The 26,655-nt window shown below is 40.5% G+C and overlaps 1 protein-coding gene and 1 non-coding gene across 2 annotated transcripts; one reads left to right on the top strand and one right to left on the bottom strand.

The window, feature by feature from the left end:
• Positions 1–1,364: 1,364 nt before the first annotated feature.
• Positions 1,365–1,826, bottom strand: LOC138898087 (uncharacterized). The gene has a single exon (XM_070184122.1). It carries the CDS (start codon positions 1,824–1,826, stop codon positions 1,365–1,367), a length of 462 nt encoding a protein of 153 aa, XP_070040223.1.
• A 4,083-nt stretch (positions 1,827–5,909) lies between these two features.
• LOC117273456 (small nucleolar RNA R71) lies at positions 5,910–6,016 on the top strand. Its single transcript, XR_004503456.1, has one exon. It is a non-coding gene; the product is annotated as a small nucleolar RNA R71 (small nucleolar RNA).
• Positions 6,017–26,655: the final 20,639 nt, after the last annotated feature.

Below are 26,655 nucleotides of genomic sequence, written 5' to 3'. Positions count from 1 at the left end.
TGGGAGTTCCGTGCTACCACTTTTTCACACAAAAATAACACCATTCCTATGGGATTCATGGGGTTGGGACACACAAACACATTGTTACAATGAAGAACAGCCCCACAATTTGTGCCCAATGTCATGCATTCACCCACTCGAAATTGCCAAAGAATAGAGATAGAAATCATACCTTAGATGTTTAAGATGAGAGATTGCCCTTGAATTGATGTTGCAGGCGAAGGAAAGAGCAGAAGATTTCTTGTCTTCAATGGGTTTGTGAGGGAGGGGGCTTTGTAGTGTTCTTCTTGCGTGAGTGTGTGAGCAGTGAATCTTTGGGCAGTGAAGTTTTGAGCGTGTGTGTGTAATAAGGTTTTGGGATTTAGGTTAGGTTTTAAGGGAGGGGGTTAAAAGAAATAAAGGAATGGGGATTAAAATAAAACCAAGTTTTTCACTTACCTGGCGATGCGAGCTCGCTGCTTTGACTTACCCCTCGCGAGGCGAGCTCAAACGCCAGATACACATTGTTGTACCCCTCGCGAGGCGAGATCCACCGCGATCCTGGGGGCTTCCGGCGTGAGGTATGTCGCTTGGTCCATCAGGCCTTATCCCTTGCGATGCCAGATGTAACACGAGCTGTAACTCGCCCAAGCCCATGCGAGGTGAGCTATTTCGCCAGCTACACCTCTACTTAACCTTCGCGAGGCGAGCTCCCCCGCCAGGTTTCCTTCAGGCGACGATTAATGTCCTGCTCGACTTGCCCAAAATCACCTGCAACTTGTTAGTACCTAAAAACGAAAGGAAAATTCTAACTACACTAAAAATCAACTATGAATTGGGTTTCCTCCCAACGAGTGCCTTAGTTAACATCGCGGCATGACGAATACAACAGTACAATGGGTTGCCTCCCATGAAGTTCCTGATTTAACATCGCGGAACGACGCAGGTAATTGTACTTAAGGCTCGCTCAACCTTGGTGGCTCGAGCAGATGAGTCACCGACACTACTTTTGTATCATCCATGCCCAAATAATATTTTAACTTGTGCCCATTGACTCTAAACATGCGAGAGTCATTTTCCGCAGCAGTCTCTGCGGCACCAGTGGTGTGAATCTCTACCACACGAAATGGTCCTGACCATCTTGACCTTAATTTGCAAGGAAATAACCTCAATCTTGAATTGTATAGCAATACCATATCTCCGGGTTTAAAACTCCGCTCAAGAATATTTTTATCATGCATCATCTTCATTCTCTCCTTGTATAGTCTTGTGCTCTCAAAAGCGTGGTAGCGAAACTCATCAAGCTCATGCAACTCTGTGACTCTACTTGTACCCGCATCTTCTATATCGAGATTCAGCTGCCTCAATTCCCATAAAGCTCTATGCTAAAACTTCACTGGTAAGTAACACGCCTTCCCAAACACCAATTTATACGGCGACATGCCAATTGGAGTTTTGAAAGCGGTACGATAGGCCCAGAGTGCATCATCTAACTTTCTCGCCCAATCCGTTCTTGTAGCATTCACAGTCTTTGTCAAAATGCTCTTTATCTCTCTGTTCGAAACTTCCACTTGCCCACTCGTTTGTGGATGATATGGGATGGCAACCTTGTGGCGTACATCATACTTTTCTAACAACTTTGCAAAGACTCGATTACAGAAGTGAGTGCCTCCGTCACTGATTATTGCCCCTGGAATGCCAAATCGGGTGAATATATTCTTTCTCAAAAAACCAATTACCCCTTTTGCATCATGTATAGGGAGCGATGCAGCCTCCACCCATTTTGACACGTAATCCACAGCTACGAGTATGTACTTGTTGCCATATGAGCTGACGAAAGGCCCCATGAAATCGATTCCCTATACATCAAACACGTATACCTCCTGAATTGGGTTCAGAGGCATCTCATGTCGGTGGGAAATATTCTTGGTTCGTTGGCATTCATCACAACCCTTCACCCATAAGTGTGCATATTTGAACAATGTCGGCTAGTAGAAGCCCGACTCCAGCACTTTCGCAGATGTCCTTACTCCCCCGAAATGGCCACCATATGGTGACACGTGACAAGCCTGCAAAAAAAGAAGATTGGTCTATCTCGGGAATAGATCTCTGGATCATGTTATTAACACAAATCCTGAACAGATAAGGCTCATCCCAATAATATATGTGACAGTCACGAAAGAACTTTTTCTTTTGAACAGAGGAAAGGTCATAGGGAACAATACCGCTTGCCAGGTAGTTTGTAATGTCTGCATACCATGGCGCTACCTCAAGACTCGTGGATAGTAGTTGTTCATCTGGGAAAGTCTCCACAATCTCTTCCACCTCAACCTTCTTTTCGGCTCCTTCCAGCCTAGATAAGTGATCAGCCACTTGGTTCTCCGTTCCCTTTCGGTCACGGATTTCCAAGTCAAATTCTTGCAGCAGTAGCACCCATCGAATCATGCGCGGCTTTGACTCCTTCTTATCAATTAGGTACCTGAGAGCAGCATAGTTAGTATAAACAATTACCTTCGAGCCTATCAGGTATGACCTGAATTTGTCAAATGCGAACACCACTGCTAGCATCTCCTTCTCAGTCACTGTGTAATTTAGTTGGGCACAACTCAAAGTTCTACTTGAGTAATATATTGGATGCATGACTTTGCCTTTGCGTTGCCCAAGCACTGCTCCCATAGCATAGTCGTTTGCATCACACATCAACTCAAATGGTTGCTCCCAGTCAGGTGCAACTATGATAGGTATTGTCACCATCCTCCTCTTCAATTCCTCAAAAGCGACCCTGCAATCATCAGAAAACACAAAAAGGTAATATTTTTCAAGCAATTTACACAAGGGGTTAGCAATTTTGGAAAAATCATTTATAAACCGTCTATAGAACCTGGCATGGCCAAGGAAACTTCTTATTGCTTTGACGGAAGTGGGTGGTGGAAGCTTTTCTATCACATCAACCTTTGCACGATCTACCTCAATGCCCTTACTCAACACTAGGTGCCCCAAAACTATACCTTGATGTACAATGAAATGGCACTTTTCCCAGTTGAGCACCAGATTAGTCTCCACACATCTTTTCAGTACTCTTTTCAAATTCTTTAGGCAATCATCGAATGAGTCTCCCATCACTGAGAAATCATCCATAAAGACCTTCATTATGTCCTCTACCATATCTGTGAAGATGGCCATCATGCACCTTTGGAATATGGCGGGTGCATTGCATAGGCCGAACGGCATTCTTCGGAAAGCGTAGACGCCATATGGACAGGTGAATAACATTTTCTCTCTATATTCTGGAGCAATGGAGATCTGATTATAACCCGAGTATCCATCCAAAAAGTAAAAGTGGGACCTCCCGGCTAGTCTATCTAGCATTTGATCAATGAACGGCAAGGGAAAGTGGTCTTTTCGGGTGGACTTGTTCAATCTTCTATAGTCCATACAAATTCATCATCCCGTGGTTGTTCTTGTTGATATCAACTCGTTGTTCTCGTTTTGTACTACAGTCAACCCACCTTTCTTAGGCACACATTGGACTGGGCTGATCCAGTTGCTGTCGAAGATGGGGAAAATGATCCCCGCATCTAACCACGTTATCACCTCCTTTTTCACAACTTCCTTCATGTTGGGGTTCAGCCTTCTTTGATGTTCTCTGGAAGGTTTGTGGCCATCTTCCAGTAGAATCTTATGCATATAGAAGGCTGGGCTGATACCCTTAATGTCTGTAATGGTCCAACTAATTGCAGTTTTGAACTCACTCAATACCTGCAAAAGCTGTTCTTTCTGCACATCTAACAAACCAGATGAGATAATAATAGGTAAAGTTGAGTTAGGTTCCAAGAAATCATACTTGAGGTGAGGTGGTAGCGGCTTTATTTCCAACTTTGGTGGCTCTTCTATCGATGGCTTAGCTGGAGGAATTTTTCTTTCTTCTAAGTGCAAAGGCTCAAATTCGAGCTCTCTTTTCCAAAACCCTTGGCCTTCAAGAGCCAGCACCCAGTCCGCCAAATCCTTTCCATTTACTTCATCTAAGTTCATGAGACAGGCTGCTAGAGGGTCTTTAGCATTCAAGGTCTCATCTTCCTCCTCCAAAATTATATCCACGACTTCTATTAGAGAGCAGTTAGCAAATTTACTTGGTCGTCGCATATATTTCTGCACGTTGAATATTATTTCTTCATCATTTAGTCTCATTTATAGCTCTCCAGTTTCACAATCAATTAAAGCTCTCTTAGTGGTCAAGAATGGTCTTCCCAAAATTATGGGAATCTCTTCGTCAACCCAGCAGTCTAGAATGACAAAATCTGTTGGGAACACAAACTTCCCAACCTATACTAATACATCATCAAGGATACTAGAGGGCCTCTTCACTGTCCGGTCAGCTAGCTGTAGTAACATGGACATGGGTCTAGCTCTTCCAATGCCTAACTTTTTGTAGATAGCCAAGGGAATCAAGTTTATGCTTGCCCCCAAATCACCCAATGCTTTAGCAAAAGCATAATTGCCTATCGTGCATGGGATTGTGAAACTCTCTGGGTCTAACAACTTCTCAGCTATGGGTCTCGTCATGACTACACTATCAGTCTGTCAATGTAACAGTGGACAGGTCTTGGAAGTTGATTTTGCGAGACATTAAATCTTTCATCATTTTGGCATACCCAGGCATCTCCCGCAACGCATCAATAAGTGGAATGTTCACCTGTATTTGTTTCAACATCTTCATGTTGCTCGTCCTTTTTATATTTGGCCAATCTCTACGGGAATGGTGATGGAGGTCACTTCTGTCCTGTGATTTGAGTTTTATCTTGATCAGGCACTACTTCTACTATCGTTTCTTGTGCTACCTCAGTCTCCTTCGCAACCTCTTTTCCTTTGCTTGTGCTCTCTTGTGCATGTTGTACCGTCACCTCAGTTAACCCTGTTGAATCATCTATCTCAATGGGTACTGGCACAAGTGTTTCAGTAGGTCAGTTTTTGCGAACAATCTCTTGCTCCAAATCTAGGTCTCTACCATTTCGTAGACTCACTGCAATAAGTTGTTTCGGGCCCTGATATTTTGGATTGACTTGTGTGTCTGCAGGTAACGTCCCTTGGGGATGATTGTTTAGAGCCATAGAAATCTGTCCTAATTGAATCTCAATACCCTTTGTCGCTGATTCATGGGAGTCTACTCTCTCTTGCATTTTTCCAGTGGACCCAATCAGTTGTTGCAGCATTCTATTGCTGCTGTACAGCATTCCCTTAAGTTCAGTAAACCCATCATCTTGTCTTATAATCTATTGTTGTTGAGGCTGTTGATAATCCAGCTGCTGATTTTGCTGGTTGTAACCATGTTGCCTTTGGTAAGGCACTACTTGACCCCATGGTCGCATAGCTCCATGATTGTTGTTGTTATTGTACTGCTGTTGTGCTGGCTTATAATGTTGATTTTTTTGTTATTGTACTGCTGTTGTGCTGGCTTATAATGTTGATTTTGCTGCCCCTAATTCTGACCACCTTGCCTCTGTCCCCCACAATTGGCCACATTGTTCATATCTTCCTAGTAGTGCTGGTTGTCACCTTCCGCACTTCACGAGCATAAATAAGGTTGGTTAATGCATGGTGTACATAATCCCCCATTAGTTGTGCCAACTATGTGTACCTGCTGCTTCTGGCCTGATTCATCGATCTTTTTGGTGAGGATATTAATTTGCGTCATTAGAGTGGCCATATTTTCAGCTATGGAGTTGTTTGGGTCCAAAGCCATTGAGTGAGCTACAGGAGTGATCATAGAGTCTCTTGTCATCCATCTTGAGTTTTGGGCCATCTTATCAAGTAGGATCATGCATTCTCTGAATGGTTTGCTCAAAAATGCTCCACCTGCTGAAGCATCAACATTGGCCTTTAAGCCGTCTGCCAGTCCCATGTAAAACCTCTACCCCAACATCTGATCTGGAATGCCATGATAAGGATATTTAACCAGTATACCCTTGAACCTCTCCCACGTTTCTTGTAGTGTTTCTGTTGGTTTCTGCCTGAAGCTCAATATATCATCAATTTGTTTGGTAGTCTTATTGGGTGGGTAGAACTTATTCAAAACTTGCTTGACTAATTCCTCCCAAGTAGTGATGGAGTTAATGGGGAGTGAATTAAGCCAAGTCTGAGCTTCTTCTGTCACCGAGAATGAGAACAACAACAACTTTATTGCTTCCGGTATCACATTAGGTTACATTTGCGTGACACATATCGACAGAAAATTCTTCAGATGTTGCTGAGGATCTTCAATGTATGACCCTAAGAACAGTCCCTTGTTCTGCAACAAATGTAGCATGTTGTTTGTGATTTGAAATGATTCTGCTTGTATCTGAGGGACTGCAATTGCGGTTGCCAGATTGTCGGCGGTGGGTTGTGCCCAATCATATAATGTTGCTTCTGGTACAAGAGGCAACACACCCTGATTGTTTGGGTCATTCTCATTGTTTCTGTTGTTTGGAATTTCTACTCCATCATCCATGTCTGGTTTGATTTGTTCTGTTAAGTTTTGTTGTTGTTTTCCCTTCTTGTTTGCACGATTCAGTGCCTTGAAAACTTTCTCAGGATCTGATAATGCTTCAAACAATTCACCAGTTCTTGAGGAGTTTTTAGGCATGCACATGTAGCACCCAAGACTACAAATGTTAGAATTTCAATGTATTTGGTTTAACATGAAGAAAATTGACTACACTAAGAATTCTAGCAATTCTTTTAGCTGCAATTAATAACATTGTTAAGTCCCCGATAACGGCGCCAAAATTTGATCACGCCCAACTATGCCTTATAAAAGGGACTAAGCGGTCGTTGTAAATATATTCCGGATAATAAGTCCGGAGTCGAATCCCACAGGGAATTAACGTATCAAACATAGCTACTAGCCTCGCACGAACTCACGCAATCAATCTTCATAAATATTTAAGTAACAATTTGGATGTTTACTAACTAATTATTACGTAATGAAAATGCAACAATTAATAACTAACTACTAACGGTTTGTAGACAAGTTGTGGGATGATCTAAGGTTGTTATTTCCCCTATTGTCGGAATCCTTTCCGCTATATTTTCTATAAATTTTCCTAAGTCTTCTCTATCGATCATGAGCACTCTACTTTCGTAACTCTCTCCCGAGTAATTACCACAATTTACTAGAAATATTCTCCCGAATTATGCTAGTTGGCATTAAGTATGGCTCACTCAGATCGAACCAAGGTTTCGTTATCCCTAATCCTACCTTTAAACCTTTCGTATTGATCCGTCATATACGTTAGGAGTGATGTTGTTCAACAATTACCTAAATATGCATTCTCTCCCGAGTAATACATACTAAATAGGCACAGTTGATTGAGGGCCCTTCAATCAACAATAATAATAATATAGTTGAATAAATAGAGAAAATACTATGGCAAATATATATTAACATAACAGGAAAATCATCCTCCAATAGGTTCTATCAAAACCCAAGATTAGCTACTCATACTCATAGTAACAATATCCCAGATGTTTTGCATAATTAAATTACAAAGTAAAGATGAAAGGATGTAGAAATCAATGACTCTAACTCCCAACGGTTGTTTCACGAGCTATCCTTGCCTCCGGTTGCCAAAACTCGTCCAAAGTGGCATTTTTAGGTCTATTTATATGTGTAGGAAAAAATCTAAACGACATAGGCCAATTCCTAGTCAAACCAGGAGACGAAATAAGCCTTCAAAGTTCGGAGTGTGCGCGCCTCGGACCTCGCCTCGCGAGGCTTCACTCTAGCATGACCTCGCGTCAGACCTGGCGTCGCCAGCCTTAACGCGAGGTGGACCTCGCCTCCTGCCTCGCCTAGCCTACTCCCACGCGATCTAAAAGCCTCGCCCAGCCAGCTCCCATGCGAGCTATTAAGCTTGCTTCGCCAGCCTTCTCATTTATCCGTTGCTCACTTCTTTCTTTCTTCTTTTCAACTGTTTTTGAGCACGCTTTAGACTTTAATTATTCCTTTTGCTCTACTTTCATATTCAATTCATCTACATATAGAATAGACTCCATTACGCGCAAATAAAGTGAAGTTTATCATTAAAGCATAAAAAATACAAGGCAAAAAATAATGTACTAAAATATAGAATTATAGCCACACATCACATGTGTATACTTCAGTTCCTTTCTTATAGAAGTTAGAAAGACTTTAATATATTGATTCACAATTTTTTGAACCGTATGCATCAAAAGGCTCATGTACGGTTCCTAAAGAATACTATTTTACCCTAATCAACCGATTTGTTGAAAAATATTACATTTTTAGGCCAAGATATTGCTAGCAAGCGGTCTATCAATGATGTGCACATGACCATTGCTATTATTTAGTGAGGTTCCAAAAGTGTTTTGTTATATTATTAGTCAATAGGATTTGCGAGCGTAAATTGTTATCTTATATGCATGATATTTTGCTCTCTTTAAAGCTTACAATGATCTATCCATGTCTCATGAAAGTGATCCAATGATTAACTCATATATATTGTTTGATGGAGTCTTCTCGAATGGATTCATCTGAATCTGATATTTTCGACATGAAACAAACATACATAGATTAATAAATAAATAGTAAAAAATTTAACAACTTGGTATTGTATTTTGTACCCATAAGTTTTGAAAGTACAATGAATTCAATGGTGAGAACCTAGAGGTTAAATACCTTAAATTTAAATTTCATATCTGTCACTAAGGTTTATTGTTCCAAAATGCGTGACACTTTCTATTGGTTTTCAAAATTCAAATTCAACTCTTTGCTGTGTTGAGCCACTTTGGTCTTCTCACGAAATTAAGCAAGTCATAAAATTAAATAAATAGGCAAAAGGGAAGTTCAGTCCGAATCTAAATCCTAAAGTTGAGCTAAGGTTGCTGGGTGATTCAAAAAATATATAATGTCTCGGATATAAAATATGTAAGTACATACAAAAGAGGTTTATAAAATTATTAAAATATACTGTACAATACTTAGTGTTAGAAAACGAAGGGGTATTATCACTTTTAGCCAGCACCAGAAACTATTTATATTTGGTAGCCGAAAAAGTGTATAAAATTTGTATAATTTTTGTATATAACATATAGAATATATATATCGTTTATTATTTTGAGAGCGGCTATACAATATCATTTTCCCGAAAGCAAACGAACTCGGTTTTATTCCCATGCAGTTGTTGCTTGGATTGTTGCTTTAGTGGACCCGGCTTTTGACAATAATGCTGGAACAGACTTCGTGGCCCAGTTATCCATATTTTTTGAATAGGGAAACTACTAGCTATGTCCAATTATAAGTATCTCATTATAAAAATTGGCCAATTTATAAAATATTACTAATATTAGCCAATTAGCTATTTGTAGCTAAAAAGGTCAAATATTTGCTTTCTTTTGAGTGGGTATTATTAGAATAGATTGGGTACATCTTAAGGAGCTTGAATATCAGTTTTGGGATGATTTGGTCGAGTTTTGAGCTGGTTTGAATTGAAAATTCGAAGTAAAAAATGAACATGAAAAAAAATAATATGTGTATCATTTGTGTATCACATATGTATCATATTTGTATCAATTGTGTATCACATGTATATCCAAGTATACCTGTGTGTGAGATACATGTTTGTTACATGTATCGCAGAAGAATTTTTTGAACTCGATTTAATTACGAATTTTGATACCAAACCACTCAAATTCACCTCCAATCTTCCTCAAATTTTGTATATTGACTTATCTATATATTTTCAATGAATTTCAACTATACCCATTGAAAAGGTCCCCTTTTTGCTTAGATTTTTGGAATATAGTATATATTTTTTTTTTGTATTTCATCACCATATTTGCTACCTCATCCATGAAATTTTCTTTCCGTCTTGCATCTAATGTTGCTAATCACGCTTTAAAATATGCAAGGAGATTTTTGCGTGTAATGTTTTGAGAGAAAGAACCTTATTTATTTGGTTTTTTAAATTTTATATGTTTTTGACTAGTTTTGGTAAGTCTATGACTAATGACTAGAGGTTGGTAAGTTGAGACTTATTTGGGACATTTCTGTAAGTTTTCCTTTTGAATAACCAACTAGTTACTCTCTTGGCCCAATGTCTACTGCACTCCTACAAACAGAAATGGGCAAAATACAATATTGGTCGGTTAGTCGGTCAGAATAATTACATTCGCTAGTCAAAAAGTATATACAATATATATATATATATATATATATATATATATATATATATATATATATATATATATATATATATATATATATATATATTATCGGCTATTATTTTTGGAAGTGACTAAAAATATACATTTCTCAACAAGAATTCGGACTAAAAAGTGTCCATCTCTATGACTATAGCTAGAGTGTAAACAGATAAATTATTTATTGGGGACTTCCCACTTAAAACCCTTGTGGTTTTTGCATTTGGTGGACAAATCCCTTATCATAAAATGTCAAAAGACATATCTGTGATAACATCTCCCATATCCCAAAAGAAGAAAGATAATTGTGTACGGGTAAAATCGGGGGCAATGTCCACCTCGATTTCCCGATGAAAGAACGAGGGGGGAACACGGACCCAAGTGATTGTAATCGAGACAAAGTTGTAATTGGATGCGGTAAAGCAACGCACTCTGGACCGAGTACGACTTCTGGACCTCGGGAGACGCGGTGGACGATTATGCACGAGTTATAGGGGTCGCAATATTCGCTCTCAACCGGATATCACGACGCGAATCTCGCTCGATGTTGATTATGGATCAACAATTACCGGGAGAAGAATATTTTTACCTTTTTAAGACTTGTACTAGGACTTAAGCTCCCCTACTCTATAAAGGGAAACTTTTTCTTTAGTTTGATACATTGTAACACATAATTCAAGGAAATAAAAGCTTATTTTTATCTTCTACTACTGTTAAGAACTTTGCTCTCTTATACTGATCTTCATTCATGTCATGACCCGAAATTCTCACTTTCGGAACCGTGATGGCGCCTAATATTTCACTTGCTAGGCAAGCCAACGTTAGAGAACCGTTAAGTCAATTATTATTCAATTCAATAGATACAGTCAATTAAACCAAAATAAAATAAAATCGAGTGCGGAATAACATAAAGATCATAATATCTGATACAATTCGGATCTGGAGTCACAACTCACGAGCTTTTAAGATTTTCTACAAACAGAGTCGGAACGAAATACAAATGTTCTGAATGAAAAAAACATTAAAATAAGGAAACTAGAAAGGGACTCTAAGGTCTGCGGAGGCCAGCAAATCTACCTTGTGTCTCCGATAAGCAAGTCCGGACTGCCGAGTTTCGCGATCAGCTAGGGCCAATACCAAAATCTGCACAAGAAGTGCAGAGTGTAGTATGAGTACAACCGACCCCATGTACTCATAAGTGTCGAGCCTAATTTCGACGAAATAGTGACGAGGCTATGACAAGACACCCACAAAATAAACATATGCAGATAACAGTATATGTACAAGAAAACCACAATAACAGCTAAACATGTACTATTGGGAGGGGGCATGCTAAAGGGGATACAAAATACGAGAAATACAATGAAAATGATAACTAGAACAGACAATATGCCTTTAACTAGTAAAAACAATGAAGCACAATGAAGAAAATCTCACGGCATCATCATTCGTGCTTTTAATCTCAACCTCACAATGTAAATCAATGGATACGGCACGGCATCACCCTTCGTGCATTAACACTCACAATATGGCACGGCATCACCCTTCGTGCATTAACACTCACAATATGGCACGGCATCAACCTTCGTGCATTAATACTCTCCCTTACCACATTACGATGAACAGGTAAGAGCAGGGAGATAGAATCAACAAGAACAAGCCTTATTTCAACAATGGTTCCATAATACCAATCTCAACTTTGGAATCAATACTCAATTATCACAAAAGCCTGTAAACACGATAAGAATGGTCAATTTAGTAAGTAACTAGTCTAAGAATGGATAACAAGATCAAAGTAAGCAATAAACTACAAAAAATAAGTCCTACCTGCATGCTTTAACCCGACAACAACGCATAACTACTCGTCGCCTCACATATACGTTGTACCCAACATCTAAACATGTAGCAAATAGACAATTAAGTCCTAATCCCTCAAGTCAATGTTAACCACGACACTTACCTGGCTCCAAAGGTCTACTCAAAGCTCAATCATAGCTTTGCCTTTCAAACAAGCCTCCGAACCAATAGAATCTAGCAAATTACCAACCAAACAATTCAAATTAAGCCTTAGGAACTACCCACGATTGCAAAGAATTCAGTTTAGGTCATTATTGAAAAAGTCAACAAAAGTCAACTCTCGGGCCCGCTTGGTCCAAACCCAAAATTCGGACCAAAACCCGTTTACCCATTCACCCCCGATCCCGGTTATGTAATTTATTTTCGAATCCGGCCTCAATTTGAGGTCTAAATCCCCATTTTATAAAAATCCTTAATTCTATCCAAACCCCCAATTTCTACCATGAAAACACTAGATTTTAGGTTAAAAACTTATGAAATGTAATGAAAGGTTGAAGGAAAATAGGTTAGAATCACTTACCAATGGATTGGGGAAGAGGAGTTCTTTGAAAAATCGCCTCTAGGGTTTTCTAGCTTTGAAAACTTGAAGAATGAACAAAAATCCTGTCTAACTCCTATTTGTTTAGTTGCAGATGTCGCATTTGCGACCAGTGGTTCGCAATTGCGAACCCCCGCAAATGCGAAGAACACCACGCAAATGCGAAGTCTGCGCAACTCTGCTTTTATTGCATTTGCGATGAAATATTCGCAAATGTGAACTCTGGCCTCCCTGCAATTGCGACCTCCTGATCGCAAATGCGAACTCTTGCTGACCCAGGTACTCTTCGCAAATGTGAAGAATTTGCTCTCAAATGCGAGCGTGACAAGATTTAGGATGTTCGCAATTGCGATTGCGAGATCAGAGACCAGTACCAGAAATTGCAGAACACCAGCTGAGTTCTAAGTCTAAACTACTCTGTAGCCTATTCGAAACTCACCCAAGCACTCGGGATTCTAAACCAAATATGCACACAAGTCTAAAAACATCATACGAACTTGCTCGCGTGATCAAATCGCCAAAATAACACCTAGAACTACGAATTTAGCATCAAATCAAATAAAATTTTCAAGAAAACTCATGAACTTCTAATTTCACAACCGGACGTACGAATCACGTCAAACCAACTCCGTTTCTCACCAAATTTGACAAACAAGTCATAAATATAATATTGGACCTATACCGGGTTCCGAATCCAAAATTTTGACCCGATATTTAAAAAGTAAAATATTGGTAAAACATTTCAAAGTCATTAAGCCTTTAACTTTCAAATTTCAACAAAGTGCGATAACTCGAGATAGGGACTTCCGAATTCGATTCCGGGCGTACGTCCAAGTCCCAAATCATGATACGAACCCACCGGGACCATCAAAACATGAATACGGATCCGTTTGCTCAAAACGTTGACCAAAGTCAACTCAAATAGATTTTAAGGAAATATTTCATATTTTCTCAGTTTTTAACATAAAAGCTTTTTGGAAAAACACTCTGACTGCACACGCAAATCAAGGAAGGCTAAAATGAGGAATTTAAGGCTTCAAAGCGCAGAATTAGGTTCTAAATCATAAGATGGCCTATCGAGTCATCACATTCTTCACCTTTAAAATAATTATTCGTCCTCGAACGGACATAGAAAGGTACCTGGGCTGGTGAAAAGGTAGGGATATCTACTCCACGTGTCCAACTCGGACTCCCAACTAGCTTCCTCAACGGGATGACCTCTCCACTGCACTCGAACTGAAGGATAACTCTTCGGCCTCAATTGACGAGCCTGCCGGGCTAGAATAGCCACTAGCTCCTCCTCATAAGTCAAATCCTTGTCCAACTAGACAGAGCTGAAATCTAACACGTGGGACAGATCGCCGTGATACTTCCAGAGAATGGACACATGGAATACAGAATGAACTGTTAATAAGCTGGGTGGCAATGCGAGCTTGTAAGCCACCTCACCCATTCTCTGAAGAATCTCAAAAATTTTGATATACCTAGGGTTCAACTTGCCCTTCTTTCCGAATCTTATTACACCCTTCATGGGTGATACCCGGAGAATACTCTCTCTCCGACCATGAATGCAATGTCACGAACTCTACGGTCGACATAACTCTTCTGCCCGGGCTGAGCTGTGCGAAGTCGATCCTGAATAATCTTGACCTTATCTAAGGCAACCTGTACTAAATCTGTACCCAATAACTGAGCCTCCCCCGTCTTGAACCATCCAACTGGCGATCGGCACCGCCTACCGTATAATGCCTCATAGGGAGCCATCTGGGTGCTTGATTGGTAGCTGTTATTGTAAGAAAACTCCGCAAGTGGCAAGAACTGATCCCATGATCCTTCGAAGTCTATAACACATGCGCGGAGCATATCCTCCAATATCTGAATAGTGCGCTCGGACTGTCCGTCTGTCTGAGGATGAAACGATGTGCTCAACTCAACCTGCGTGCCCAACTCATGTTGTACTGCTCTCCAAAAGTGTGAAGTGAACTGCGTACCTCGATCAGAAATGATAGACAGGAGCACACCGTGAAGACGGAGGATCTCGTGGATATAAATCTCTGCCAACCGCTCTGAAGAATAGGTAACTGCCACAGGAATAAAGTGCACTGACTTGGTCAGCCTGTCCACAATGACCCAAACTGCATCGAACTTCTTCTGAGTCTGTGGGAGTCCAACAATGAAATCCATAGTGATACGCTCCCACTTCCACTCAGGAATCTCTAACTTCTGAAGCAAACCACCAGGTGTCTGATGCTCATACTTTACTTGCTGACAATTTAGACACTGAGCTACATATGCAACTATGTCCTTCTTCATTCTCCTCCACCAATAATGCTGCCGAGTCCTGAAACATCTTGGCGGTGTCCAGATGAATAGAATACCGAGAACTGTGAGCCTCCTCAAGAAATAACTCACGAAGTCCATCCACATTAGGCACGCAAACACGACCTTGCATCCTCAAAACTCCATCATCTCCTACTGTAACCTGCTTGGCATCACCGTGCCACACTATGTCCCTAAGGACAAGAAAATTAGGGTCATCATACTGCCGCTCTCTGATGCACTCAAACTAGGAAGACCGAGCGATTGTAGAAGCTAGAACACGACTTGGCTCAAAAACATCCAAAATCATGAACAGATTGGCCAAGGCCTGAACATCTAATGCAAGCGGTCTCTCACCGACTGGAATGTACGCAAGGCTTCCCTTACTCACTGACTTTCTACTCAAAGCATCGGCCACCACATTGGCCTTCCCGGTATGATACGAGATGGTGATATCATAGTCCTTCAATAGCTCCAACCACCTCCTATTCCTCAAATTGAGTTCCTTTTGTTTGAACAAATACTGCAAGTTCCGATGATCCGTGAATACCTACTACGACACGCCGTAAAGATAGTGCCTCCAAATCTTCAGCGCATGAACAATGGCTGCCAGCTCTAAGTAATGAACAAGGTAATTCTTCTCGTGAACCTTCAACTGCCGTGACGCATATACAATTACCCTGCCATCCTGCATCAATACCGCACCAAGTCCAATACGAGATGCATCACAATATACTGTATAAGATTCTGAACCTATGGGCAACACCAACACTGGCATCATAGTCAAAGCAGTCTTGAGCTTCTGAAAGCTCGCCTCACACTCGTCTGAACATCTGAACCGGGTACCCTTCTGGGTCAACCTGGTCAATATGGTTGCTATAGATGAAAACCCTTCCACAAACCGACGATAATAACCCGCCAATCCCAAGAAACTCCGGATCTCCGGGGATGAAGTGGGCCTAGGCCAGTTTTGAACTACCTCAATCTTCTTAGGATCCACCTAAATGCCCTCTGCTGATACAGCATGCCCCAAGAAGGCGACTGAGTCCAACCAAAACTCGCATTTTGAAAACTTAGCATATAACTGGTTGTCTCTCAGAGTTTGAAGTACAATCCGAAGATGTTGTTCATGCTCCTCTCGACTGCGGGAGTAGATCAAGATATCATCAGTAAACACAATCACAAAGGAATCCAGATAGGGCTTAAACACTCGGTTCATCAAATCCATAAATATTGCCGGGGCATTTGTCAACCCAAATGACATCACTAGAAACTCATAATGCCCATACCGAGTTCAAAATGCTGTCTTAGGGACGTCAGATGCCCTAATCCTCAACTGATGGTAGCCAGACCTCAAATCGATCTTTGAAAACACCTTGGCACCCTGAAGCTGGTCAAATAAGTCATCAATTCTCGGCAACGGATACTTGTTCTTGATAGTGACTCTGTTCAATTGCCGGTAATCTATGCACATCCTCATCGATCCATCTTTCTTCTTCACAAACAACACGGGCGCACCCCAGGGTGAGACACTAGGTCTAATAAAGCCCTTATCAAGCAAATCTTGCAACTGCTCCTTCAACTCTTTCAACTCTAGTGGGGCCATACGGTATGGCAGAATAGAAATAGACTGAGCGCCCGGAGCCAAATCAATACAGAATTTAATATCCCTGTCGGGTGGCATCCCCGGCAAGTCTGCAGGAAACACCTCTGGAAACTCACGGACAACTGGTACTGAATCCATGGAAGGAACCTCTGCACTAGAATCGCGGACATAAGTTAAATAAGTTAGACACCCCCTCTCGACCAACCGCCGAGCCTTCATGTACGAGATAACCCTACTGGTAGAATGGCCAGGAGTCCCTCTCCACTCTAATCGAGGAAATCCCGACAAAACTAAGGTCACCGTCTTGGCGTGACAATCCAATATAGCATGATAAGGTGACAGCCAATCCATACCCAAGATAACATCGAAATCCACCATATCGAGAAGTAGAAAATCTACGCTAGTCTCAAGACTCCTAATGGTAACCACACACGAACGATAAACGCAGTCTATAACAATATCATCTCCCACAGGTGTGGACATATACACAGGAACACTCAAAGAATCACGAGGCACAACCAAATATGAAGCAAAAAAGGATGACACATAGGAGTAAGTAGAACCCGGATCAAATAGAACTGAAGCATCTCTACTGCAAACCAAAACAGCACATGTGATAATAGCGTCAGATGACTCAGCCCCGAGCCTGGCTGGAAAAGCATAGCATCGGGGCTGGGCACCACAACTCTGGACTACATCTCTAGGACGGGCCCTATCTGGATGGCCTCCACCTCTAGCGGCCTGACCTCCACCTCTAATGGCCTGACCTCCTTCTCTAGTTGCCTGACCCCTACCTCTAGCTGGCTGAGCGGGCGGTGAAGCACCTAGTGTCGGGACCATGGCATGAGAACCCTGATGCTGTGAGCTTCTCGATGCACGAGGGCAAAATCTAGCAATGTGCCTCGGATCACCACAAGTATAACAGGACCTCGGGTGTTGTGACTACTGACCCTGGAACTGGGAAAAGGGAAGTTCAGTCTGCATCTAAATCCTAAAGTTCAGTTAAGGTTGCTGGGTGATTCAAAAAATATATAATGTCTCGGATATAAATATGTAAGTACATACAAAAGAGGTTTATAAAAATATTAAAATATACTATACAATACTTAGTGTTAGAAAACGAATGGGTATTATCACTTTTAGCCCGCACCAAAAATTACTTACATTTGATAGCCGAAAAAGTGTATAAAATTTGTATAATTTTTGTATATAACATATAGAATGTGTGTGTATATATATATATATATATATATATATATATATTGAGAGCGACTATACAGTATCATTTTCTCGAAAGCAAACGAACTCAGTTTTATTCCCATGCAGTTGTTGCTTGGATTGTTGCTTTAGTGGACCTGGCTTTTGACTATCATGCTGGAACAGACTTCGTGGCCTAGTTATCCACATTTTTTGAATAGGGAAACTACTAGTTATGTCCAATTATAAGTAGCTCATTATAAAAATTGGCCAATTTATAAAATATTACTAATATTAGCCAATTAGCTATTTGTAGCTAAAAAGGTCAAATATTTGCTTTCTTTTGAGTGGGTATTATTAGAATAGATTGGGTACATCTTAAGGAGATTGAATATCAGTTTTGGGATGATTTGGTCGAGTTTTGAGCTGGTTTGAATTGAAAATTCGAAGTAAAAAATGAACATGAAAAAAAATAATATGTGTATCACACTGTGTATTATTTGTGTATCACATATGTATCATATTTGTATCAATTGTGTATCACATGTATATCCAAGTATACCTGTGTGTGAGATACATGTTTGATACATGTGTCGCAGAAGAATTTTTTGAACTGGATTTAATTGCGAATTTTGATACCAAACCACTCAAAATCACCTCCAATCTTCCTCAAATTTTGTATATTGACTTATCTATATATTTTCAATGAATTTCAACTATACCCATTGAAAAGGTCCCTTTTTGCTTAGATTTTTGGAATATAGTATATATATATTTTTTTGTATTTCATCACCTTATTTGCTACCTCATCCATGAAATTTTCTTTCCGTCTTGCATCTAATATTGCTAATCACGCTTTAAAATATGGAAGGAGATTTTTGCGTGTGATTTTTTGAGAGAAAGAACCTTATTTATTTGGTTTTTTAAATTTTATATGTGTTTGACTAGTTTTGATAAGTCTATGACTAATGACTAGAGGTTGGTAAGTTGAGACTTATTTGGGACATTTCTATAAGTTTCCCTTTTGAATAACCAACTAGTTACTCTCTCGGCCCAATGTCTATTGCACTCCTACAAACAAAAATGGGCAAAATACAATATTGATCGGTTAATCGGTGAAAATAATTACATTCGCTAGCCAAAAAGTATATAATATATATATATATATATTATCGGCTATTATTTTTGGAAGCGACTAAAAATATACATTTCTCAACAAGAATTCGGACTAAAAAGTGTCCATCTCTATGACTATAGCTAGAGAGTAAATAGATAAATTATTTATTGGGGACTTCAATATACATGGCACTTAAAACCCTTGTGGTTTTTGCATTTGGTGGACAAATCCCTTATCATAAAATGTCAAAATATATATCTGTGATAACATCTCCCATCTCCCAAAAGAAGAAAGAAAATTATGTACGGGTAAAATCAAGGGCAATGTCCACCCCGATTCTCCGATGAAAGAACGAAGGGGGTAATTGGACGCGGTAAAGCGATGCACCCTGGACCGAGTACGACTTCTGGACCTCTGAAGACGCGGTGGACGATTATGAACGAGTGATAGGGGCCACAATATTCGTCCTCAACCGGATATCACGACGCGAATCTCGCTCGATGTTGATTATCGATCAACAATTACGAGGAGACAAATATTTTTACCTTTTTTAGACTTGTACTAGAAATCAAACTCTCCTACTCTATAAAGGGGAAATTTTTCTTTAGTGTGATACATTGTAACACGTAATTCAAGGCAATAAAAGCTTATTTTTATCTTCGGCTACTGTTAAGAACTTTGCTCTCTTATACTGTTCTTTATTCATGTCACGACCCGGAATTCCCATCTTCAGAACCGTGATGGCGCCTAACATTTCACTTGCTAGGCAAGCCAACGTTAGAGAACAGTTAAGTCAATTATTATTCAATTCAATAGATCAAGTCAATTAAACAAAAATAAAATAAAACCGAGTGCGGAATAACATAAAGCTCATAATATCTGATACAATTCGGATCTGGAGTCACAACTCACGAGCTTCTAAGATTTTCTACAAACAGAGTCTAAACGAAATACAATTGTTCTAAATGAAAAGAAACAGTAAAATAAGGAAACTAGAAAGGGACTCCAAGGTCTACGAATGCCAGCACCTCTACCTTGAGTCTCCGATAAGCAAGTCCGGACTGTCGAGTCTCGCGATAAGCTAGGGCCGGTACCAAAATCTGCACAAGAAGGGTAGAGTATAGTATGAGTACAACCGACCCCATGTACTCGTAAGTGTCGAGCCTAACCTCGACGAAGTAGTGACGAGGCTATGACAAGACACCCACATAATAAACCTATTTAGATAACAGTATATGTACAAGAAAACAACAATAACAACTAAACATGTAAAATTGGGAGGGGGCATGCTAAAGGGGATACAAGATACGAGAAATAGAGCGGAAATGATAACCAGAACAGTCAATATGCCTTTAACTAGTAAAAATAATTAAGCATAATGAAGAAAATTGCACGGCATCACCCTTCGTGCTTTTACTCTCAACCTCACAATGTAAATCAATGGATACGGCACGGTCTCACCCTTCGTGCATTAACTCTCATAACATGGCACGACATCACCCTTCGTGCATTAACACTCACAATATGGCACGGCATCACCCTTCATGCATTAACACTCACAATATGGCACGACATCACCCTTCATGCATTAACATTCACAATATGGCACGGCATCACCCTTCGTGCATTAACACTCTCCCTTACCACATAACGATGAACAGGTAATAGCAGGGAGATAGAATCAACAAGAACAAGCCTTATTTCAACAATGGTTCCACAATACCAATCTCAACTTTGGAATCAATACTCAATTATCACAAAATCCCGTAAACACGATAAGAACGATCAATTTAGTAAGTAACTAGTCTAAGCATGGATAACAAGATCAAAGTAAGCAATAAACTACAAAGAACAAGTTCCACCCGCATGCTTTAACCCGATAACAACGCATAAGTACTCGTCACCTCACATATACATTGTACCCAACATCTAAACATGTAGCAAATAGATAATTAAGTCTTAATCCCTCAAGTCAAGGTTAACTACGAGACTTACCTCGCTCCAAAGGTCCACTCAAAGCTCAATCACAGCTTTGTCTTTCAAACAAGCCTCCGAATCAATAGAATCTAGCAAATTACCAACCAAACGATTCAAATTAAGCCTTAGGAACTACCCACGATTACAAAGAATTCAATTTAGGTCATTATTGAAAAAGTCACCAAAAGCCAACTTTCAGGCCGCTTGGTCCAAACCTGAAATTCGGGCAAAAACCTCGTTTACCCATTCACCCCCGAGACCGGTTATGTAATTTATTTTGGAATCCGGCCTCAATTTGAGGTCTAAATCCCCATTTTATAAAAATCCTTAATTCTACCCAAACCCTCAATTTCCACCATGAAAATACTAGATTTTAGGTTAAATGTAATGAAAATACTAGATTCTACCCAAATCTTTCATTATGAAATGTAATGAAAGATTGAAGGAAAATAGGTTAGAATCACTTACCAATGGATTGGGGAAGAGGAGTTCTTTGAAAAATCGCCTCTAGGTTTTTCTAGTTTTGAAAATTTGAAGAATGAACAAAAATCCTATCTAACTCATATTTGTTCAGTTGTAGATGTCGCATTTCCGACCAGGGGTTCGCAATTACGAACCCCCGCAAATGCGAAGAATACCTCACAAATGCGAAGTCTGCACACCTCTGCTTTCATCACATTTGCGATGAAATGTTCGCAAATGCGAACTCTAGCCTCCTCGCAATTGCGACCTCCTGATCGCAAATGCGAACTCTTGCTGACCCAGGTACTATTCGCAAATGCGAAGAATTTGCTCGCAAATGCGAGCCTGGTAGGATTTGGGATGTTCGCAATTGCAAACACTGATCTCGCAATTGCGAGATCAGAGACCAGTACCAGAAATTGCAGAACACCAGCTGAGTTCTAAGTCTAAACCACTCTGTAGCCTAACTGAAACTCACCCGAACCCTTGGGACTCTAAACCAAATATGCACACAAGTCTAAAAATATCATACGAACTTGTCGCGTGATCAAATCGCCAAAATAACACCTAGAACTACGAATTTAGCATCAAATCAAAGGAAATTTTCAAGAAAACTCATGAACTTCTAATTTCACAACCGGACGTCCGAATCACGTCAAACCAACTCTATTTCTCACCAAATTTGACAAACAAGTCATAAATATAGTATTTGACTTATACCGGGTTCCTGAACCAAAATACGGAACCTATATCCAAAAAGTCAAACATTGGTCAAACATTTCAAAGTCATTAAGCTTTTAACTTTCAAATTTCAACAAAGTGCGATAACTCAAGCTAGGGACTTTCGAATTCAATTTCGGGCATACCTCAAGTCCCAAATCACGATGCGGACCCACCGGGACCGTCAAAATATGAATCCGGATCCGTTTGTTCAAAACGTTGACCGAAGTCAACTCAAATGGATTTTAAGGCAAAATTTTCATATTTTCTCAGTTTTTAACATAAAAGCTTTTCGGAAAACACCCGGACTGTGCATGCAAATCAAGAAAGGCTAAAATAAGGTATTTAAGGCTTCAAAGCGCAAAATTAGGTTCTAAATCATAAGATGGCCTATCGGGTAAGCTCGAACCGAAGGTCCAATCGAGGATGAAGTCACTATTCAATCTAAGATCAAGCTTAATTATAACATTGCGACTGGTTTGATCATTTATTTTGCCTTTAATTAAATTCATCTGCTATTCTTAATTATTCATATTGAATTAAGCCACACATCCTTAAAATCGCATATAAATTTAATTTTCACCAAATTTTGGGGTAAATGGTTTGGCGCCCACCATGGGCTAAGGATAATAGTGGTGATATTATACGAATCCCCATAACACACCCTATTTTACGCTTGATCTTTGAAATCTTAATTTCAGGTCAGTCCAAAAATGTCTAACTCTCAGTCTGCTCACTTGAACGTTGACACTAAATCTGGTAATCACGACGAAAATAATAATTTGTTGCCCAGGAATGATGTGCTTCTTGCCGATCCCAACAGTGTCCCTGCTGCCGACCCGGTCAATGCCAACTCGCAGGTGGCCATAAACATCAATTTACCAACTGATCCCGAAAACAGTGTTCGCGGGGGACCACGACCAACAGCTCGAGAAGCGCCCAAAGGCGAAGGTGATAGGGTGAGCGTACGATTGATTTTCGAGATATTACAGGCTCAACAAGTGGCAATAGCATAGCTACAGAGTCAAAACCACGCCCTCAACAAGGTCAAACCAGAACAATCCCAGGAAAGCACCCGAAGAAATGAATAAATTACCGAAAGACCGGGTGAAGTCGAGCCCGGGGTGAGTCTTGAGGTAATGAAAATGCTCGAAGCGTTGCCGAAACGGGTGGAATTAGGTGAGAAAAGGATTGAGGCTAATGACAAAAAGGTGAAAACATACAATTCTAGGGTCGATCAGATCCAGGGAGCACCCCCGATATTGAAGGGGCCGGAATCCAAGAAATTTATCCAGAAGCCTTTTTCCTCCGAACGCGGCACCAAAGCCAATCCAAAAGAGGTTTCGCAAGCCCGATATCCCCAAATACAATGGGACCACGGATCCAAATAAATATGCGACCTTCTATACATGCACGATCAAGGGGAACAGCTTGGAAGACAATGAGATCGAGTCAGTGTTATTGAAGAAGTTTGGGTTGACTTTGTCCAAGGAAGGAATGATATGGTATCACAAATTGCCCATAAATTCTATTTATTCGTTTTCTATGCTTGCAGATGCTTTCGTAAAGGCCCATGCCGGGGCCATCAAGATCGAGACCAGAAAGTCAGATAGATCTCTTCAAGGTCACACAAAGGGATAACGAGATGCTTAGGGAGTTCGTGTCAAGATTCCAGATGGAACTGATGGACCTACCACCAGTTGCAGATGATTGGGCAGATCAGGCATTCACTTAGGGACTCAACCCCCAAAGTTCTTTGGCCTCTCAACAGCTAAAACACAATTTGTGGAGTACTCGGTGGTAACCTGGGCCGATGTCCACAATAGGTACCAGTCGAAGATCAGGGTCGAGGACGACCAACTAGGGGCACCTTTTGGATTTGTTTACCCCATCAGGGCCTATGATAGATCCAAGAGAGCCATTGATCATGAGCCAAGATCGGTTCGAGATCGGTATCAATCATACAGCGCATACCGAATGGGAAATGAATATTGGCGTCACCCCACAAAGAACAAGAAGAGAAGCGATCGAGGGCCCAGTGGCCGAGGTCTGATGACCAAAAATGGGCTCGACAGACCGCTCGCGAGTAGGGAAGCACCAAGATTATCGGAGTACAACTTCAACGTGGACGCTACCAGCATCGTGTCAGCCATAGGGCGCATCAAAGAGACTAAGTGGCCCTGACTATTTTAGTCCAACCCTACTGAGAGAGATCCTAATTTGATTTGTAAGTATCACAGCACTCATGGTCACAGGACCGAATATTGCCGACAGTTTAGAGAAGAAGTTACCCGATTATCCAACAACGGGTACCTCCGAGAATTCCTAAGCGAGCGAGCCAAAAATCACTTCAGGAATAGGGACCCCAACAAACAGGTCGAACTAGAGGAACCTCAGCACGTGATCACCATAATAATCGGAGGGGTCGATGTTCCCCAGGACCAATGATGAAACGCACTAAAGTATCTATCATAAGGGAAAAATGCACTCGAGATTATATTCCGGACGGAGCCATTTTGTTCAGCGACAAAAATGTCGAGGGCATCGTACAGTCTCACAGCGATGCACTGGTAATATCCGTACTTATCAATAAATCTTGAGTTAAACGTATGTTGATTGATTAAGGTAGCTCGGCCAACATAATCATATCAAGGGTCATAGAGTAGTTTGGGTTACTGAACCAAATCGTATCGGCAGTCTAGGTATTGAACGGATTTAACATGGAATGTGAAACCACGAAATGAGAGATAACCTTACCAGTAAACACCGCCGGGACAATCCAAGAAATAAAGTTCTACGTGATCGAAGGGGACATGAGGTACAATGATCTATTCGAAAGGTCGTGGGTTCACAACATGAGGGCGATACCCTCGACCTTGCATCAGGCGTTGAAATTTCCCACACAATGGTGAGTCAAAACGGTCTACGGAGTACAGCCATCCGCAAGGGAGATGTTTGCCGTCGACGAGGTAATCCCGGTGCCCGCGGTTTTGATGTCAAGGAACACGGGATCGACCAAAAAGAAAGAGATTAAATAGCAATCACTGATACAGCCTCGATCGAACCGGAAAAACGGAAAGATCGAGGAGAAGACGAGGAGGACGATTATGGCGTCCCGAGATTATTCATAGCTCCTAATGACACTGATGCCACCAAATTAACGGTTGAAGAGTTGGAACAAGTCATATTAATCGAGCATCTATCGGATCGAAAGGTATACCTGGGCACAGGATTAACCCCCGGGCTCATGGAAAAACTTATTAATTTTCTTAAAGCTAACGCCGATTTTTTTGCTTGGTCCCATCTTGACATGACAAGGATCCCATTGAAGGTAACACCGACTTATGGGACGTTCCGTTGACCCAACAACTCGGTCGTAATGTACGAAGGAAGGAACCGGGGTTCACTTTTCATTTCCCGTCGATTTGATAAATATACCGTCCGAAAAATGAGGGGACTATCTATGTACGGGTAAAATCGAGGGCAATGTCCACCCCAATTCCCCAATGAAAGAACGAAGAGGGGAACACGGACCCGGGTGATTATAATCGGGGCTAGAGACCCGTCGAGATCCGGGAAGGATGAACGATATGTCCGACATCGGACACGGTAAAGTGACGAACCCTGGACCGAATATGACTTCTAGACCTCGGGAGATGCGGTGGACGGTTATGCAGGTCAGATAGGGGGCCGCAATAATCGCCCACAAACAGATATCACAGCGCGAATCTCGCTTGATGTCGATTAAGAAGAAGATTTTTACCTTTTTTAGACTTGTACTATGACTGAAACTCTCCTACTATATAAAGGAAAAAAATTTCTTTAGTCTGACATATTGTAACATGCAATTCAAGACAATAAAAGTTTATTTTTATCTTCTAGCAACTGTTAAGAACTTTGCTCTCTTATACTATTCTTCATTCACGACTAGGCTCGAACCGAGGGTCCAATCGAGGAAGAAGTCGCTGTTCAATCTAAAATCAAGCTTAATTATAACATTGCGATTGGTTTGATCGTTTATTTTTCCTTTAATTAAATTCATCTGCTATTCTTAATTATTCGTGTTGAATTAAGCCACGCATCCTTAAAACCGCATATAAATTTAATTGTTACCTAATTTTGGGGTAAACAAAAATCAAATTAGAATTAGTTAACTGCCCATATATAAATAAAGTCATGTTAGGTATGCTTAATTCTCGTTTTACATCTTCCTTTTCGTAGTTAACTTCTCGGAAGAAATGAAGAAAAGGGGAAATTCAGTGAACTCTTGGCTTCTCCTTGAGATTGTTGTACTAAGTTTGACTTAAGCAAATGGGACATTTATATGATTATGCTACATTTCAACAACTAAAATAATTTTCAAAAGTCATGATTTGATATTCTTCAAATTATTTTGTTTACAGTTGATTTATTCCCATTGAAATGACTAGTCATACATGCTGCACATGATTTTATTTGCAGTGGTCTTACCAGATAGTTTTCATTTTTTTAGGTTGTTTACATGTTTAGCCTAATCTATAACTAAGTTAGTGTTGGCCTACTTTGTAGTTCTTAGGTTTAGGTTATTTAGATTAAGTCAGTAGTAAAGTTGTGTCGAGTCTGTTCATTTTAATATGTACATTAGTTACCAAATTCTATTAAGGTTCATAAGTACACTGTTGTTTTATTTATGGACAAAGTCCT

Source organism: Nicotiana tomentosiformis, chromosome 8 (genome assembly GCF_000390325.3).
Source record: "Nicotiana tomentosiformis chromosome 8, ASM39032v3, whole genome shotgun sequence".
Classification (NCBI taxonomy): Eukaryota; Viridiplantae; Streptophyta; class Magnoliopsida; order Solanales; family Solanaceae; genus Nicotiana; species Nicotiana tomentosiformis.
The sequence above is the reverse complement of the archived record's forward strand: the minus strand, read 5'-3'. Positions and strand labels throughout refer to the sequence as shown.